General features: G+C 38.8%; 1 protein-coding gene across 3 annotated transcripts in view; it reads left to right on the top strand.

Annotated features, from left to right (window-relative positions):
* LOC134629514 (testis-expressed protein 2-like) overlaps nt 1-11,592 on the top strand; it is a 37,941-nt gene extending 26,349 nt beyond the window's left edge. The window contains exons 8-13 of one of the 3 annotated variants that reach the window (XM_063476900.1): nt 57-156; nt 6,098-6,224; nt 7,525-7,632; nt 7,924-8,133; nt 8,446-8,566; nt 9,777-11,592. In XM_063476900.1, the coding sequence (XP_063332970.1) occupies nt 57-156; nt 6,098-6,224; nt 7,525-7,632; nt 7,924-8,133; nt 8,446-8,566; nt 9,777-9,926 (816 nt within the window). In that variant the 3' untranslated portion in view covers nt 9,927-11,592. Of the gene's footprint in view, nt 1-56; nt 157-6,097; nt 6,496-7,518; nt 7,633-7,923; nt 8,134-8,445; nt 8,567-9,776 lie in introns of those variants that run through there. The other 2 variants (XM_063476899.1, XR_010094064.1) reach the window with 2 other exon arrangements.
* The last annotated feature ends 3,027 nt before the right edge of the window (nt 11,593-14,619 follow it).

Here is a 14,619-nt window from a genome sequence, read left to right as displayed (position 1 = left end):
TTACTAAGTATACTCGGAGAGTATCTTCAGCCAAATTGTATGCTTGTGTCTTTCAGTTGCCTTACTTCATGAATGAGCTCACCCTGACAGAACTGGACATGGGCTCGACCACTCCCAGAATCCTCAGGGCATCTAAACCCTGCATTAACTATCGAGGCAAGAGAGAAATCAATTTGGAACCATAATACACTTACACACACACACACACACACACACACACACAAAGTGAACGACTAAAAGATGCACTGGCAAACATGAGCTCTGTGCACTCTTCTTTTTTTTTCTTTTTTTCTCAGAAGACTCTAGTTATTGTGCAATATTTGCCACGGAGAACATTCGAGTATCTCGTGTTTTTAAAAACACAGCACCTCTACACAGGCCCTTCATAGTCAGATAGCTATGCCCATGGTAGAGATAACAAAGATAAGGGGTAAAATTCTAATCTTTGTTATCTATAAAGTTACAAGTGGTTTGGTGTTGCTTGTATAAAGCTGTCACAGATGTGCGTTCCTGCTTTCAGGGGATTTTTTGTTTGTTTGTTAACACTTAATGGCTAACAGTAGTGAGCTTTGTTATTTAGATACAGTGCTAATTAGCGCTAAGCAAAATACAGATTAAATATTGCAGTTTAACTAACCATGATAGGATGACAGTTGACTGTTGGTGAGCAAAACCATATTTTGTAGCATGCTGTGAACATGTCTGTGGTCTGCTGTACAGTTGGGCATTTTACCATGCGAGTCTCGCTGTCGGGGTCTTCCTCTAGTGGCCATTTAAGGAACTGCAGGGTTTGGCACTCACACACTGGTTTCATTTCTTAGTTCTGGAGATGTCTCCATGGTACAAACTGAAAAATAATTTAACTTTACTTTTGCACAATTGCTCCCTTTTGGAAATCTCACTTATGGAAACACAAATTAAGACATATTCAGCAACATTATTTATGATTTATTGTTGGTGCATTTGACCATTTATAAATATAGACAGTTCAGTACCACTTAGAGTTGCTGTTATCTATAGCTGATATTGTCTGAACATCAGCTCTACTATAAATGTCACTGTAATCTCTTGTCAAACATGAATGTGACTAACCTCAAACGGACTGTAGCCTAGTTTTATTTACTGTAGTTTTCTAGGTCACATAAACAAGTTTTTCATAAGCAAACATGACACTATATGTCAAAGCTTTCTTTCTACAAGAACTCCTACCCAGATTTTTTTTGCTATGACTTTGCTTTTCATATTTAGTGTCAGGCCGCCTCTGCAGTCCAAACTTCCAGACTTTAAACTGTCAAAACTTTAGATAATGTCATTTTTAAAGCTTGTTGGACAAAAAAAACCTCAGAAATGACATTTTGCCTCATGACTGGCCGTGGGTCTCATTCCCAGACTTTTTGCTGTGACTAATAAGTTCACAATTCTGAGACTGTGCTCTCCATCCAAACAACAACAACACCGGCGATCGCTGTGCTAACTTTACTGAAAGCAACACTGTCTACACTGAGATGCACGCGGTGCTATAGACAACAAAAAAGAACTAGTTAAACTGGAACGACTCAGCTTTTTCATCTTTATTTAAATTTTTGTTGCATCAATTCACAAGAGTTGCCTCAAGTGAGTTGGAATATCCAAGCATGGCTGCTGTTTAGTCCTTCTAGTTGTGAGGCGAGCCAATCAGAAGAATGTTGGCTCAGATCGAGGGCTAAAAGAGTTTTTTGCACTGTGGAAAAATGAGGGGCTGCAACAAGACCCAGAACAAATAAATAAGGATTATTTTTGACTGCTGCGCTAGAGTCCAACAATAAAAATGTGGAGCAGGAAATGATATAATATGTAGTATAGTACAGGTCTTTTTAAAAGTATTTTATAGCAGCAGTAGAAACAGCAACAAATGCAAGTTAGGGCCACTTCATTACCTGGTATAACTTCTGTGGTTGTGGTTGAATGTGGTTGCTGCTAATTATAATTTATAAAAAAATAAACCAGAGGAGTAAACGGCTGTTACTGGGCAGTAACAGCCGTTTACATTTACTCAGTCTGTCAGGCAGGGGCAGGAGTCGGTTCAGTAAAGCTCACATTTTTCTCTGTTCCTCGAGTTGCTCCCAGATTATCTGACCAACAATACAGGAGCTCAGAACCCTGAGCTCCTGTATTGTTGTCTTGAGTTCGGCTAACTGTATGGATGTATGAGTGGAACTGGTGTACAGTAACATTTGATTCATGCAAAAAACAAAAACAACAAAAAACCCTTCAGCAGGCATGCTACAGACTGTTGTACAGAATACAACTTATTTAAAGCTTAAGGCTTTGTTTAGAAGTCTAAAGAAATTTAATTCTGTTCTCATATACAGCATAATCCATACAGGCAAGTCGTACTTCACGGCACTTTAGCAGGTTTTATGGTTTTATGTGCTCCAGATAAATCGAGGCTTAGCTATGTGAGGTCTTAGCTCTGAATAACTATGCATGTTCTAGAGCACAAGCAGCTTTTACATGAATACTTCTGTGACTATTCAGTAATGCAGGTGCACTGAGCTTTCCTTTCCCTTGTACAACGTAACCTTTGTCATTCTACATTCTGTAACTGATCTCTCTTTTCATCTGTTTCGCATGCACAATCTCCTATTTCTCTTCCTGGTTTTCTCTTCCCCTTGCTTTCCCTTTCATTTCATCTTCCTCTTTGTGGCTGTACTCACTCTTTTCTCATCCTAACGCTATGAGTCACTGCTTCATTTTCATCACTCCAGCAGCACTCACATAACTCTATAATAAGGGCAGGAATTGATTGTGTCTCCAGCTGAGATGGCAACAGTAGTTCTTGGTTCATTTCCAGACAAAACACCCATCAGAAGTCTCTCTAAACATAATCAGTTCGCATGGAGCTCATTTTCACTGATGATGTTGATATTTTGTCAGTTTTAATTGTACTTACTCCCCAAACAGCTAAGGTTGCCAGAGATTTCTTTTCTTTATCACAGACAGTAAGTGAACTGACAGATATCACTTACAATCAATTAAAATTTGTGATTTTTTATTTTATTTTTGTTTTAGCCATATTTCTTGGAGGTCGGGGGCAAGTGTTTTATCTTATTTTCCTGCCAGGTATTTCAGTTTTTAGGAAACTTGCGATCAAAATGGTCAGTTTAGGTTTCCTTTGGAAATTTCCACTGGTGTTGTAGGGACTAAATCCTCCAGGCAGCTCAGGTTCTGCCTTTATCTCGTCTCATGCCGCTCCTTCCTGTAACAATCCTGCTGAGTGCAATGGATCGATGAATCTTTCCAGCTGTGCATGTGTGCATGTCTTGGCAAGCAATTGTATCTGCGTGCCTGCACATTTGTATTCATGCATGTTTGTTTTTACATGCTTTTTTTTTTTTTTTTAATGTCAATTTCTGATGGACACAAGAATACAAGTAGCCTCCCTGCATATGTGAAGGTATTTCTTTGCAGTTTGTTTGTTGGGGCTTCACCCCAATTAGGGAAGCACTGCTCTGATCCAGCTGCTTACACCGAGGTCGTCTTCTTTGTCCAGACTTACAAAAACTCTGTGCCCCTAACCCAACCTGCCTCAGCTCATACCTCTCAAAATTGGTGGGTCCATCAATGCCCTCTAGGCTCAGCTGATCGAAGCTGTTCTTTCAGCCTCACAGTCTTTCTGACTTCCTGTCTATTTTTAACCATCTGTTTTGTCAGACATTACTAACTCTCTGTACTTTCTGTACTTTCATTTGTTCCAGGTCCTTTTTTTTCCACCCTCAACTTTTGGTTTTGTCTTTAACAGCTTTAACTCTGTGTTTCTGTCTGGCACAGCGAACTTATGGCATTATCTAGTCATTTAACACAAACCAACGGTATCAAGGCAGGAAAACAGTGAAAACAAAGCATGCAGTTTCAGTCCTGTGTACTTTCCCACATGTCAGCTCTTGTTAATGTCTGAACAAGTTTCCTTCATAATTTTTCCATTTTGATAGTACTAGTACTTAAACAGCAACAACAAGTATCCAAAGCCGAAATATCTGTATTACAGATGATTTGTTAAGCAACAACCTATATTAACATCCCAACATTTTTGGTCTTTTTGACCAATCATAGCACTTCAGAGGCTCTAACAGTCAAAACCAGGATCATAATGTGAACCCTGAAGCTAATGGGGATCCATTGCAGCCAAATTAGCAACAGTGTGACGCGTAAGTACTTAGAAGATTTAGTCAGAAACCTCCCACTGGCATTTTGAATAACTTAGGGAAGCTTTGTTAAGACAAATTAACAGTGAATTGCAATAATCCAAATGTGATGGATATAAAGGCATGACCATCAAGCTCCAGTTCAGCATGACACAATGGAACTTCACTTGGCATTATTTCTAAGTGATAAAAACAAGCGTACTTCAGAGATTTAACATGAGCATGAGTCAAAGGTTAGCCTAAGCTTCCTGATCGAAGATTTGGCAAATGCGCCAAGGATACAAAGTTTCCATTACCTTACCTACCTACCACAAAAGTGTCGGGAGCACAAACAAGGACTTCTGTTTTCCCATCATTAAAGTGGAGACAACTGTCAGCCATCCCAACATCTGAGCACCTGTGCAAGATCTGCAACTTAGTCCTTAAAGGAGAGATATAACTGATTGTTATCTGCACTGCAGTGATAAGAAAAAGTGCTTGAAATGTGCTAAAGTCAGATCCAGCGTCAACCAAAAAGAGCATTCTCCTGCATCGCAATGTTACAGGACCTTTAGGGGTCAGTATCTTGCCAAAGGCATAAACTTGAGCAGCCAGGAACCAAACCACCAACATTCCAGTTATTAGAACACTTGTAAAGGTGTGGGGCCATCATCTGCTCCAGGACAGCTTAAGTGCACCTTGACATTGATTCTCCAAGTCTCTGGATCTCTATTGCAGGGATTAAAGACTATTCTTTCAAAAGATATTTCCTTTTTTGGTGTTTTTAATGATGATGTTGGACAGTGTGGTCTAACACATTAGTCAATAATGTCCCTCACGTATAGAACTGGTGACTATGAAGGTCATATATCATGCAAATTACATTTCACATTTTCTTTCAATCCCAAAAATGTTTCGTCAAGGATAAAAAAGATCACTTTTGTTTGATGGGGACCAAGTTGACCCACAATAGCTGTCTCGCCCACCAGAGCCCACTGTAGGGAAAAAGGTTTCAGATTAGACCCTTAATTCATCGTCTGTCCTTAAATGCATATTTACTCAGATTTAAAAGCCTGTTCTCGATGGGCTGTTGTCAAGAAGCTGTTAAATAACTACCCAGGTTGTGGACTTTTTGGCTCCCTTAGTTTTCCTACTGCTGTTCATCAGTTCCTCATCTCTCAAACTTTGCTGCCCTCTAGTGGTGCCAAGAGAAACAACACTAACAAGTTTATAGTAAGTCTTTGCACACAAAGACCATGTGACTCTGTTTTATGAGGAGAGAATTGGGGGTGGAAAAAAATGGGGAAACATAGGGGGGAAAGAACTCTGAGCATACACAGCCTGCCCCAGTCAAGCCAAGGAGGTTTTGTACAAGTTTCTACTATCCAGATTACAGCAAATCTGGTAGTACAGAGGTAACAAGAAAAGAGGAGGGAAAGGAGAGCCCTGTTTTTGCAGCCAGATCTCCCTGCTGTTATCAAACAGGGGCTTAGGGAAAGGCTGTGTGCTCTCCAACTGTTCAGCCTACGTTTAAAGGATGTCTTCCAGTTTTTCCCTTCCTTCTCGGGGTGCATCAGTGTGTCTTTCTCATCTAAGCCGAGAGATCAAGAAAATAAAATCAGTTGGGTTCCCTGCTTTAGTGATGCTTGGAGGGGAATGAGAGGTGTCACAGAAAGAGCAGCACAGCTTTATGAGAATAGTGAGAGTAAGACTGAGACGAGAGGTGGTGAGGGTGACTGTGACCTGGAAAATTCTCAATGTTTTAGCTTCAAAATTAGTAATTATGTTTCTTTCCACTGTCACTAATAGACCCGGATTGGGAAACCATTTTTTACAATATAACAGTGATCTGCAAATCTTACATTTTGCAGTTTCATATCTTACTTTTTTTTTTCCTCATATCGAAGTTCCTAATAATCTTTTTTTTCCCTCAGGTCTGTGGTTTGATCTGGAGATGACCTACAGTGGCTCCTTCCTGATGACCCTGGAAACCAAGATGAATCTCATTCGCCTGGGCAAGGAGGGAGAAAGCCTGCGCCCAGGTGAATTTGGCAAAGATGGGTAAGACAGTCGATCTTCACCACAATACTGTGTGCACCTGTTGGAACAGCCTTTGTTGGATTTAATGCAGAGTTTTGTTTTGTTTTTTCTCCTGGTACTTAAACGATGCTTGTGGTCTTTAGTATCTAGTACACTGTCCGGTACCTCACCTGTTTCTCTCAGTGTTTTGTGTCTTTTCTGTCTCTTATACCCCCCCACCCTTCTTTTTCCCTGCTGTTAACTTTGGATTCTGCCTATATGGGGTTGTTAATCGGATGCATTTCTTCCCTTGGTGAGTGCTTTAATCAGCATCAGCTTTCATTTTCCAGTTACAGTTTCTTTAGTTTGGGAATCGTCATTTCTTAATACCAGCTATAATCTCATTAGCTTTTACTTCATCTCTCTCCATTTTCATCCCTCAGATTACGTCTTTGCACTACAGAGCAGTAATATGTTAGTATGTTAATGTAAATACAGATCAGGAGGCACAGATTCCACTTTTTTCAAGTCCTGGTATGTTGTGACAATCTGTACTACTGTCAAGAGTTATTAGAAAGCTCTGAAAGAGTAAAAAGTATCTGACAGCAGAAATAATTGATTTTCTGACATTAAATAAGGATAAGGTCATGTATTGACAGTCATCTGTGCCATCCATCCATTTCTCATCCAGTCACTCCTGTCAAAGGATCACTTTTCAAGACAAGAGAAAAAATAATAAGCTTTCTATCTTCTGGCTTTAGTCAGCTCGGGGATTTCAGCAGCTGTCAGGAGACATTGGCCATTCTGCCAAGCATGCCAAAGAGGCATTTGGAAACTAAACATCACGTCTGAGAGTGATTAGGCCACTGGGCCTGAACCAAAGTAGGCTGTCAAAAATTCCTCTGTCTCACAGTACAATCAAAAGAAGAACTGAGAACATGTCACATGACAGATACGGCTACAGGTGTCCTGTCAAATTTTCCATTGCCTTTGGGTGTAAATGGTGCAAGTTAAAACCACTGGTCTACAATATGAATGTTTGGGGATTCCCAAAAGTAATAAAAAGGGGGCTTTTTTGCAAGGTCTCGTGAGGAAACGAGGTGTACTCCACCTGAAAAATTGTGAAAATAATTCTCGTGTGAAGCTTATTTTTCTTTTTTTAGTAACTTACTAAATTGTTTATGATTACTCACATGCACACATGCTTATAACGCTGTTTTAATAGATGGCATATTAAAAATGATAAAGAGCACAAAGCAAAACCGTTTGCATTTGTTAATAAATGCATAGACACCAGCACATTGCAATCCTCATTTATTTGTTCATGTGTTTCTAGATACAGGCCACGAACTTACTGCTTGGCTGATAGTGATGAAGAGTCATCCAGCGCAGGTTCATCAGATGAGGAAGACTCCTCAGATGTTTCCAATGATTTGACTGGAGCGGAGGGGTGAGTGTAAAGGGGCGTGCTTTTTGTAATCAAAGGACTGTAAATGTAAACAGGAAATGAGTGTTAAGATTACTTCAGGTTACAAAAGTACTGGTTAAATTTAGTTGGAACTGAGACTGTCTAAAAAAATGTATGTGTAATTCATTTCTGATAACTAATTATAAAATAATCTCACCTGTCACATCTGTATTTATTTCACTAATAAAACGAAATAATAGAAGAAATAAAAATGAAAAAATAGAATTACTGGATTGCATTGTTTAACCTAAATCTTCCTTTTAATAAATACAGCTTTGTTGGGGGACATAAATCGAGCAAGATCATGCGCTTTGTGGACAAGATCACAAAGTCCAAATACTTCCAGAAGGCCACAGAGACGGAGTTCATCAAAAAGAAAATGGAAGAAGTGTCCAACACACCGCTGCTGCTCACGGTGGAGGTGCAGGAGCTCCAAGGAACACTGGCAGTCAACATTCCCCCTCCTCCTACTGACAGGATATGGTATGTGAAGAAAGTCTTGTTGTCCTGCTGTGTAACCTGTGGAATGCACAGAGTGAAGGTGCAGGTTAACCAGAATGACAACAACACATTTGTTGTAAACAGGTTTTTTAGAGGACTCCAGATACCTTTACTCTAAACTCAAATCCAACTACCTTTGTTTACTAAGTAAACTGTGAGGATACCCAGAACAGGTGAAATTACTCAGCTAAATAAATGTGTATTTCTTTTTACAGTCTCTTACTGCCCTCTAGTGGTGGCCATATGTCAGTCGTTAGCCGTGATGGTGAGGGTGTTGATTGTTTTCTGGTGCAGGTATGGCTTCAGGACACCACCTCACCTGGAACTGAAGGCACGACCTAAACTGGGAGAAAGAGAAGTCACTCTGGCTCATGTCACAGACTGGATAGAGAAAAAACTGAAGCAGGAATTCGAGGTATCGTAAACACAACATTTCTCGTTAATTTTTGTAAGTCACTGACACAGTCATACTTCGCAGCACAGCAACATTTATTTATGGTTCCGGACAGAAGGTAGAGCTAAAAAGACACACTTTGCTGATGTGCTTATGGTCTTCGTCTATGTATGTATGTATGTATGCATGTATGCATGCATGCATATTAGTATGCAGGGTAAAGTGTAAAGCAAGGCAGTGATGCCAGCAGTTGTAGTCCTCGACCATGCGCACAATTATGACAACAGCAGATCGTGTTTAGAGGATTTGATGCACTTGAGACACATTTTTGGGTGCATCCACTTTTGTAATGGAGTGGAGGTTAAAAACAAGTGTTAACATCATTAGCTGTAGATTGTTACACAGTCAACATTTCAGCTCCTTAATTACCTTTTTGGCAGTTTTTACTTATCTGGCATGTTAGTTAGGGAGCTGCTGCTACTTCACATCAAAGGGATTCAGTTGAGTGGGTTCAAGCATCTGAACACCTACCAATGGAGATGTTTCAGTCAGACCCAAGACACACGGTTGAGATGCACAAGCTACTTTGCAAGTGGCAAACAAAACGATGTAATTTTGATGACAAAACTGGAAAATATAAGCCAAAGTAAAGCACACCTGTTGCTCTTGTCCCTTTTTAAAAATGTATTATTTGTTGTCAAATTAATTCCATTTAATGAGTGACCCATTAAATAGAATTTGATCAATATCTCTGCTTTTCAAATAACTGATTCGTCATGATATGTTTTTTTTTTGTTTTTTTTTTTAGATCACAGTGGGTTTGCAAAAGCACAAAAACATCACATCTCAAGTTGTTTTAAGTAAACAATCTGATTATTTATGATTCAAACAACTAGAAATACTAGAAATTATTTTGTCTGTGTCGGTTCTCAGTCCTCCAGGTCGTGGTAGTCTAAGCAGCTTGGAAGAAAGCGACTGGTCGTCTTTAAGTTTCTTAAAGTGCGTAGTGTTCAAGAAAGTCCAGTGGCTTTTTTTCCGAGCGCCTTAGACTAGAAATTATTCAAATTTTTCACCCATTTTCAGTCTAGTCTATTAATGCACTAGGAATACGAGTGCATTTTATTAATAAACTGGGCAAATTAACCACTTCATTTTAGGTTTCACGCTTTGCAAAGCTAGTCATGAGTCAAGCATATTAAATACTGCCTGTCCATTATCTCTCTCCTTTTAGAAAATCCTTGTAATGCCAAACATGGATGACGTGTGGCTGCTGATCATGCATTCTGCCATGGACCCACGCACAGCTGGTGGCCCTTTAGTTGGCCCCTCAGTGGACCCAGAGCCTTCCCAGCCAGAGAGGGAGAGCACCAGCCAGCCATGATGATTGTTTACAGTATTTCCTAACTATTACAGGGTCTTAGAATGGAAACCGGAGCCAAAGTCGATAGGTCTGACGCTACTGTAACACAAACACATTCCCGTAGAAAAGACTATGAATTCTACAAGAACAAGGTAGAGTCGACCAAATAAACACTAATGACAAACAAACTGTTGCTTGCTGCTCCCTTAAGTGGTATTTATCAGAGGATAGATTGATTTGTCTTTTAGAGTTTATATAATTGAGCAGGGATGGACATATGAAGGGAGTCACATTTGGCTCAAAACCGGGAGTGGGTTAAGCTAATAAGAGGAGAACATATAAGTATATAATGTGCTATGAACATGTCAATGTGAAAGCATTCACCACATACCTTATAGCCTGCACGTGACGAGACAGTGAGACGGCGCATGGTAGGCTTTTTTTAGTTTAAAGACTGAGCAAGTGGAGCTCACAGCGTGACGTATGTAGATTTTTCTAGAGAAACAGGCGAAATAAATCAGATACTTGATGTTTATTTACCAGAAAAGATTAAACCTTTAAGTGGCTTTGTGTCAACGACTTTTAATCAGGTGTTAACTTGCAGTATTGATTTGTGCTGTGACCAGATCTTGAACACCCCGTTCACTTGCCAAACCCTGTTCTTTTTTTCTTTTTCCTTTTTTTTATTAATGCCACTGATGCCGTTATCCGTGTTAACATGGAAGAAATGCTCAAGAGCAAACATGCGTAATGTAGGAACTGTGTCGTTCACAACGTAAATTTAATGCTTATGACAAGTACGCAACAAATAAGTGCAATGTTAGAAATGCTACATAGAATTTAAAATGATAGAGACTATAAGTGTATGTCTGAGAAGTAAGAGCCCTGTAACACGTCTGCTGAATGTACGTACGGGTGTTTGTGGCTTCAGTTGTTTTTGAATGGGAACGTCTTTTCTCCCGGCAAAAGTTTGGCTGGGATATGCAAATTATTGCACAAATGCTAATGAAGGTTTTCTTATGATAAACACTAGCTCACCTTGCATATCATTTTAGACATGTCCTATTCGATAATCGGGCTTACGGAGAGCCGAGTGGCTTATTTATCGATGCACTTAACAGTTTTAATTAAGATATGTGACAGTGCTTTAAAACGACTTTAACCTCCACACTGTATGTAGAAGGACACTTCAGTGAAGCTAAGGTACAGACTGGTTCATAAACCTATTGCCAAGAATGTGCACCCTTCTGGGGAAAAAAGAAAAAAAAGCTCTTTTTAACTGTGTTTCTAATCTTAACCAAAGTCCTTTAATTAGGCCCGTAGAGTTGGACTGCTCTTTCTGCTCACAGGTACACATCTTGTATTGACAAAGCATTGTGAAGTGACATTTACAGATGTACTACAATACATGCGTTAATGTTGAGGGTTTTTTTTTTTTCTTGTATTTTGGAAGTCTAAGTGGGTTATGGTTTCAGGTTTTGTGTCAATGTTTTTGGTATAAAGAGAATTAAAAGAGAATTTTTTTGATGATATATGTAAAGCTCATGAAGTTATTTGTATCTGTGAATTATTCATGACTTTTTAAAATTTACATTTTAATTTTAAAGCCAAATCCAGTGATTATGTGTATCTGCCTTATTTATAGAGCAAAATAAATCTTGTCAAAGCTTTTTATTGTCGTTTTATGCTTTGGATTCTCACAATTTGGGTTGCAAATGCTTAGTTTATCTTCTCTAGCAGTGGGACTTGTTTTCATAATAGAATAATAATAATAATTTGATGTTGGGCTCATTTCATCACTTAAATCACATTGATTTTTATTAAAGCTTATAGTTGGAGCTGTAACAAGCGACCATCTCTTTATTGTGCCTAAAGGTATTATAGGTAAAGAACTCAAGAGCTTCATCGTTTTCTTACATGTCTGGAAGTTTTAGTTGTGATGTAACTTTTTCCAGTCCTTACATACCGTTTTATAACTGTTGCCATCAAGAGACGGATATGTTTCAATCCACATATTAAACAAATATGTGGAACTGTATCACTAAATTTAGAAATATTCTGTCTTAGAGTGACGCTGAAAAACTAGTTCATGCATTTATTACTTCTAGGCAGGACTACTGTAATTCGTTATGATCATAACTGACAGGAAGTGGAACTGATTCACTGAACACTTCTTCCCTATTCCTTTCTTTTCTCCTTCTGGCAATTTTATTTATACAAGACATTTTATACATGAGACTGAATGTGCTTAACACGGAAACTGAAGACATTAAAGACAGAACAAAGCGAAACAACAACACTTACTGACTCTAGACCTGTGTGAACAAAAAGGTTTTGAGTCTGTTTTTGATCTCAAGTCAGCAGGCTGCTTGTTCCAGAAAACTGAAAGCACCCTCAACAGACTGAGATTTGATTCTGAGAACAGTTAAGAGACCCAGTCTGGGTTGTTGACAGTCAGCAAGTCAGAGACATGCTGGGTGGCCAAACCATTGAGAGCTTAGTGAACTAATAGAAGAATGTTAAAGGTTCTATATAGCACTGGGAGCCAGTGAAGTAACTCCAAAACTAAGTTAATGAGGTCAAATTTCCATCTACCTGTACGGATTCTGCCTGCTGCATTTTGAATAAGCCAGAGATGTTGTGCTGATGATTTGGTCCTTCAAATAGAGTGCTGCAATAATATAACCAACTTAAACCCATGAATGAGATGAATGCATCTCATAGTCAGTTTGAGACAGGAATTTTATAGTCCTAGATATAATCTTTAAGTGATAGAAAGCAGTATTTAAACCGTATTTATGTGGTTATCAAAACAAAGATCAGTGCCCAAAATGAGGCCACAAATTGCATCTAAATATTTGTCTACTCTCTTACAGGCTCCTCCAGGCCTCTCACAGAGTTGTTGCGCCCGTAGCTGGAGATAAAATGTTACCACAGCATTAAGAAAATAGCTTTGATAATGCCAGTAACTCCTAGAAATGACTTTTATTCTGTAAGCGATCGTAAATAAGCGTGTACATCCTACGTGCAGCCTGTATGTTAAAACTCCACAGCGACTGGTGTCTGACTGAGACTGCGCAGACGCCAGCTACGGAAGTTTACGGTTGCCTAGTAACCTTTATCAACTGTACCCGTAAAGCTACCGTGGTAAGTTGTATCCTAAATGCAAAATTAAATTATATAATTGGTACGATATAGTGCGATGGTATTGGTACGCAAACTCTAAGTTGTTCTTTTGACTATTAAAGAGCCAAAGTCAGGTTGACAGTTATTATAATGTGATCCTCATAAACCCTCTCTATTGTTGAGGACTTAGCGCGAAGCTAGCACGAATCCAGAAACATAGCTCATTTTAAATACAAGGAAGGTATTTGTTACCCATAAGCCCAGCCCGGAAATCTTCAGATTTCCACTTGATATTTTATTCATTTTCAAGTAGCCTCAGAAAAACTTGAATATATGAGGTTTGTTCTGGTCAACACATGAAATTGTAAAAATCAAAAATGAGTGCAATCTATTTCCTCATTTAATTTCATTATGTATAATAAAAAAATGGTAAATGGTCTGTATTTGTATAGCGCTTTTACTTAGTCCCTAAGGACCCCAAAGCGCTTTACACTACATTCAGTCATCCACCCATTCACACACACATTCACACACTGGTGATGGCAAGCTACATTGTAGCCACAGCTGCCCTGGGGCGCACTGACAGAGATAATGTTTGTTTCTGATCATTATTATTTATTAATTACGAAGGACCCACCCTGATTCCATAGGGTAGGGAAGCAGACCTATATGGACCTTAGTGGAAGGGCAACACACAACAATATGACCTCTGTTTTGCACTCAGTTAAGTTTAAGAAACCGTAGGACACTGTATTTTTTATATCCAAAACTCATTGAGCAGTCTTATATAACATTTCCACGATTCAAAGGTAAAATAAGCTGCAAAATCTAGACTGATGCTATTTTGACAAATAATTTGACCATGAGGGAGCGTGGACATAGAAAAAAATTGACCCCTGTGTACCTGTAGATGTGATAATGTTGATGCAGAAGTGTATTATCCAGCGCTAACTAGAAATTTCTGAGTTTAATATTAGATTTAAACCATTTAAGAGTCAAAACTTGACTCCAACACAGTGCTCAAAGAGTAAGTCATGATGGGGGTGTCGAAAGCAGCACTCAAGTTCAGCAGAACTAAAACTGAACAATCACCTGAACAGGTATCAACTAGAATATAATTTTTCAGTTTCAAGAGAGAAGATTTAACACTGTGGAAAAACCCTGAAACCTGATTAAAAGATCTCATAGATATTGTTTAGCCAAAAGACTATAGACTCCAGACATCCACTTCCAAATTTTGATTCTTTAAGAATGACTGGACTTTATAATTGAGAGAATACCACAGCCTATTAAATTAAAAACCAAGATGGCAGGCAGGACATCTGTTATAGAAGTGGAACATGTCATATGACATCTGAGAAAAGAAAACATGTTCAGAATCTTCAAACGTGGCAATAGCTGACTAATAAAAAATAGATTAGCGCCACAAGTTAAAATATTTGCTCTTATATTTTCAGCATTGCTAAGAAAAAAGTCGGAAAATTTCTCAAAAGCTCTCTCTCTCACCATTAGCCTTTGACATTTGGGGCAAATACACATATTAGTCACCTGGAGAAAATATAAATCTTCATGTGAAGTTTTAGGTCCA

Source organism: Pelmatolapia mariae, linkage group LG6 (assembly GCF_036321145.2).
Source record: "Pelmatolapia mariae isolate MD_Pm_ZW linkage group LG6, Pm_UMD_F_2, whole genome shotgun sequence".
Classification (NCBI taxonomy): Eukaryota; Metazoa; Chordata; class Actinopteri; order Cichliformes; family Cichlidae; genus Pelmatolapia; species Pelmatolapia mariae.
This window is presented reverse-complemented; position numbering and strand designations above follow the sequence as displayed.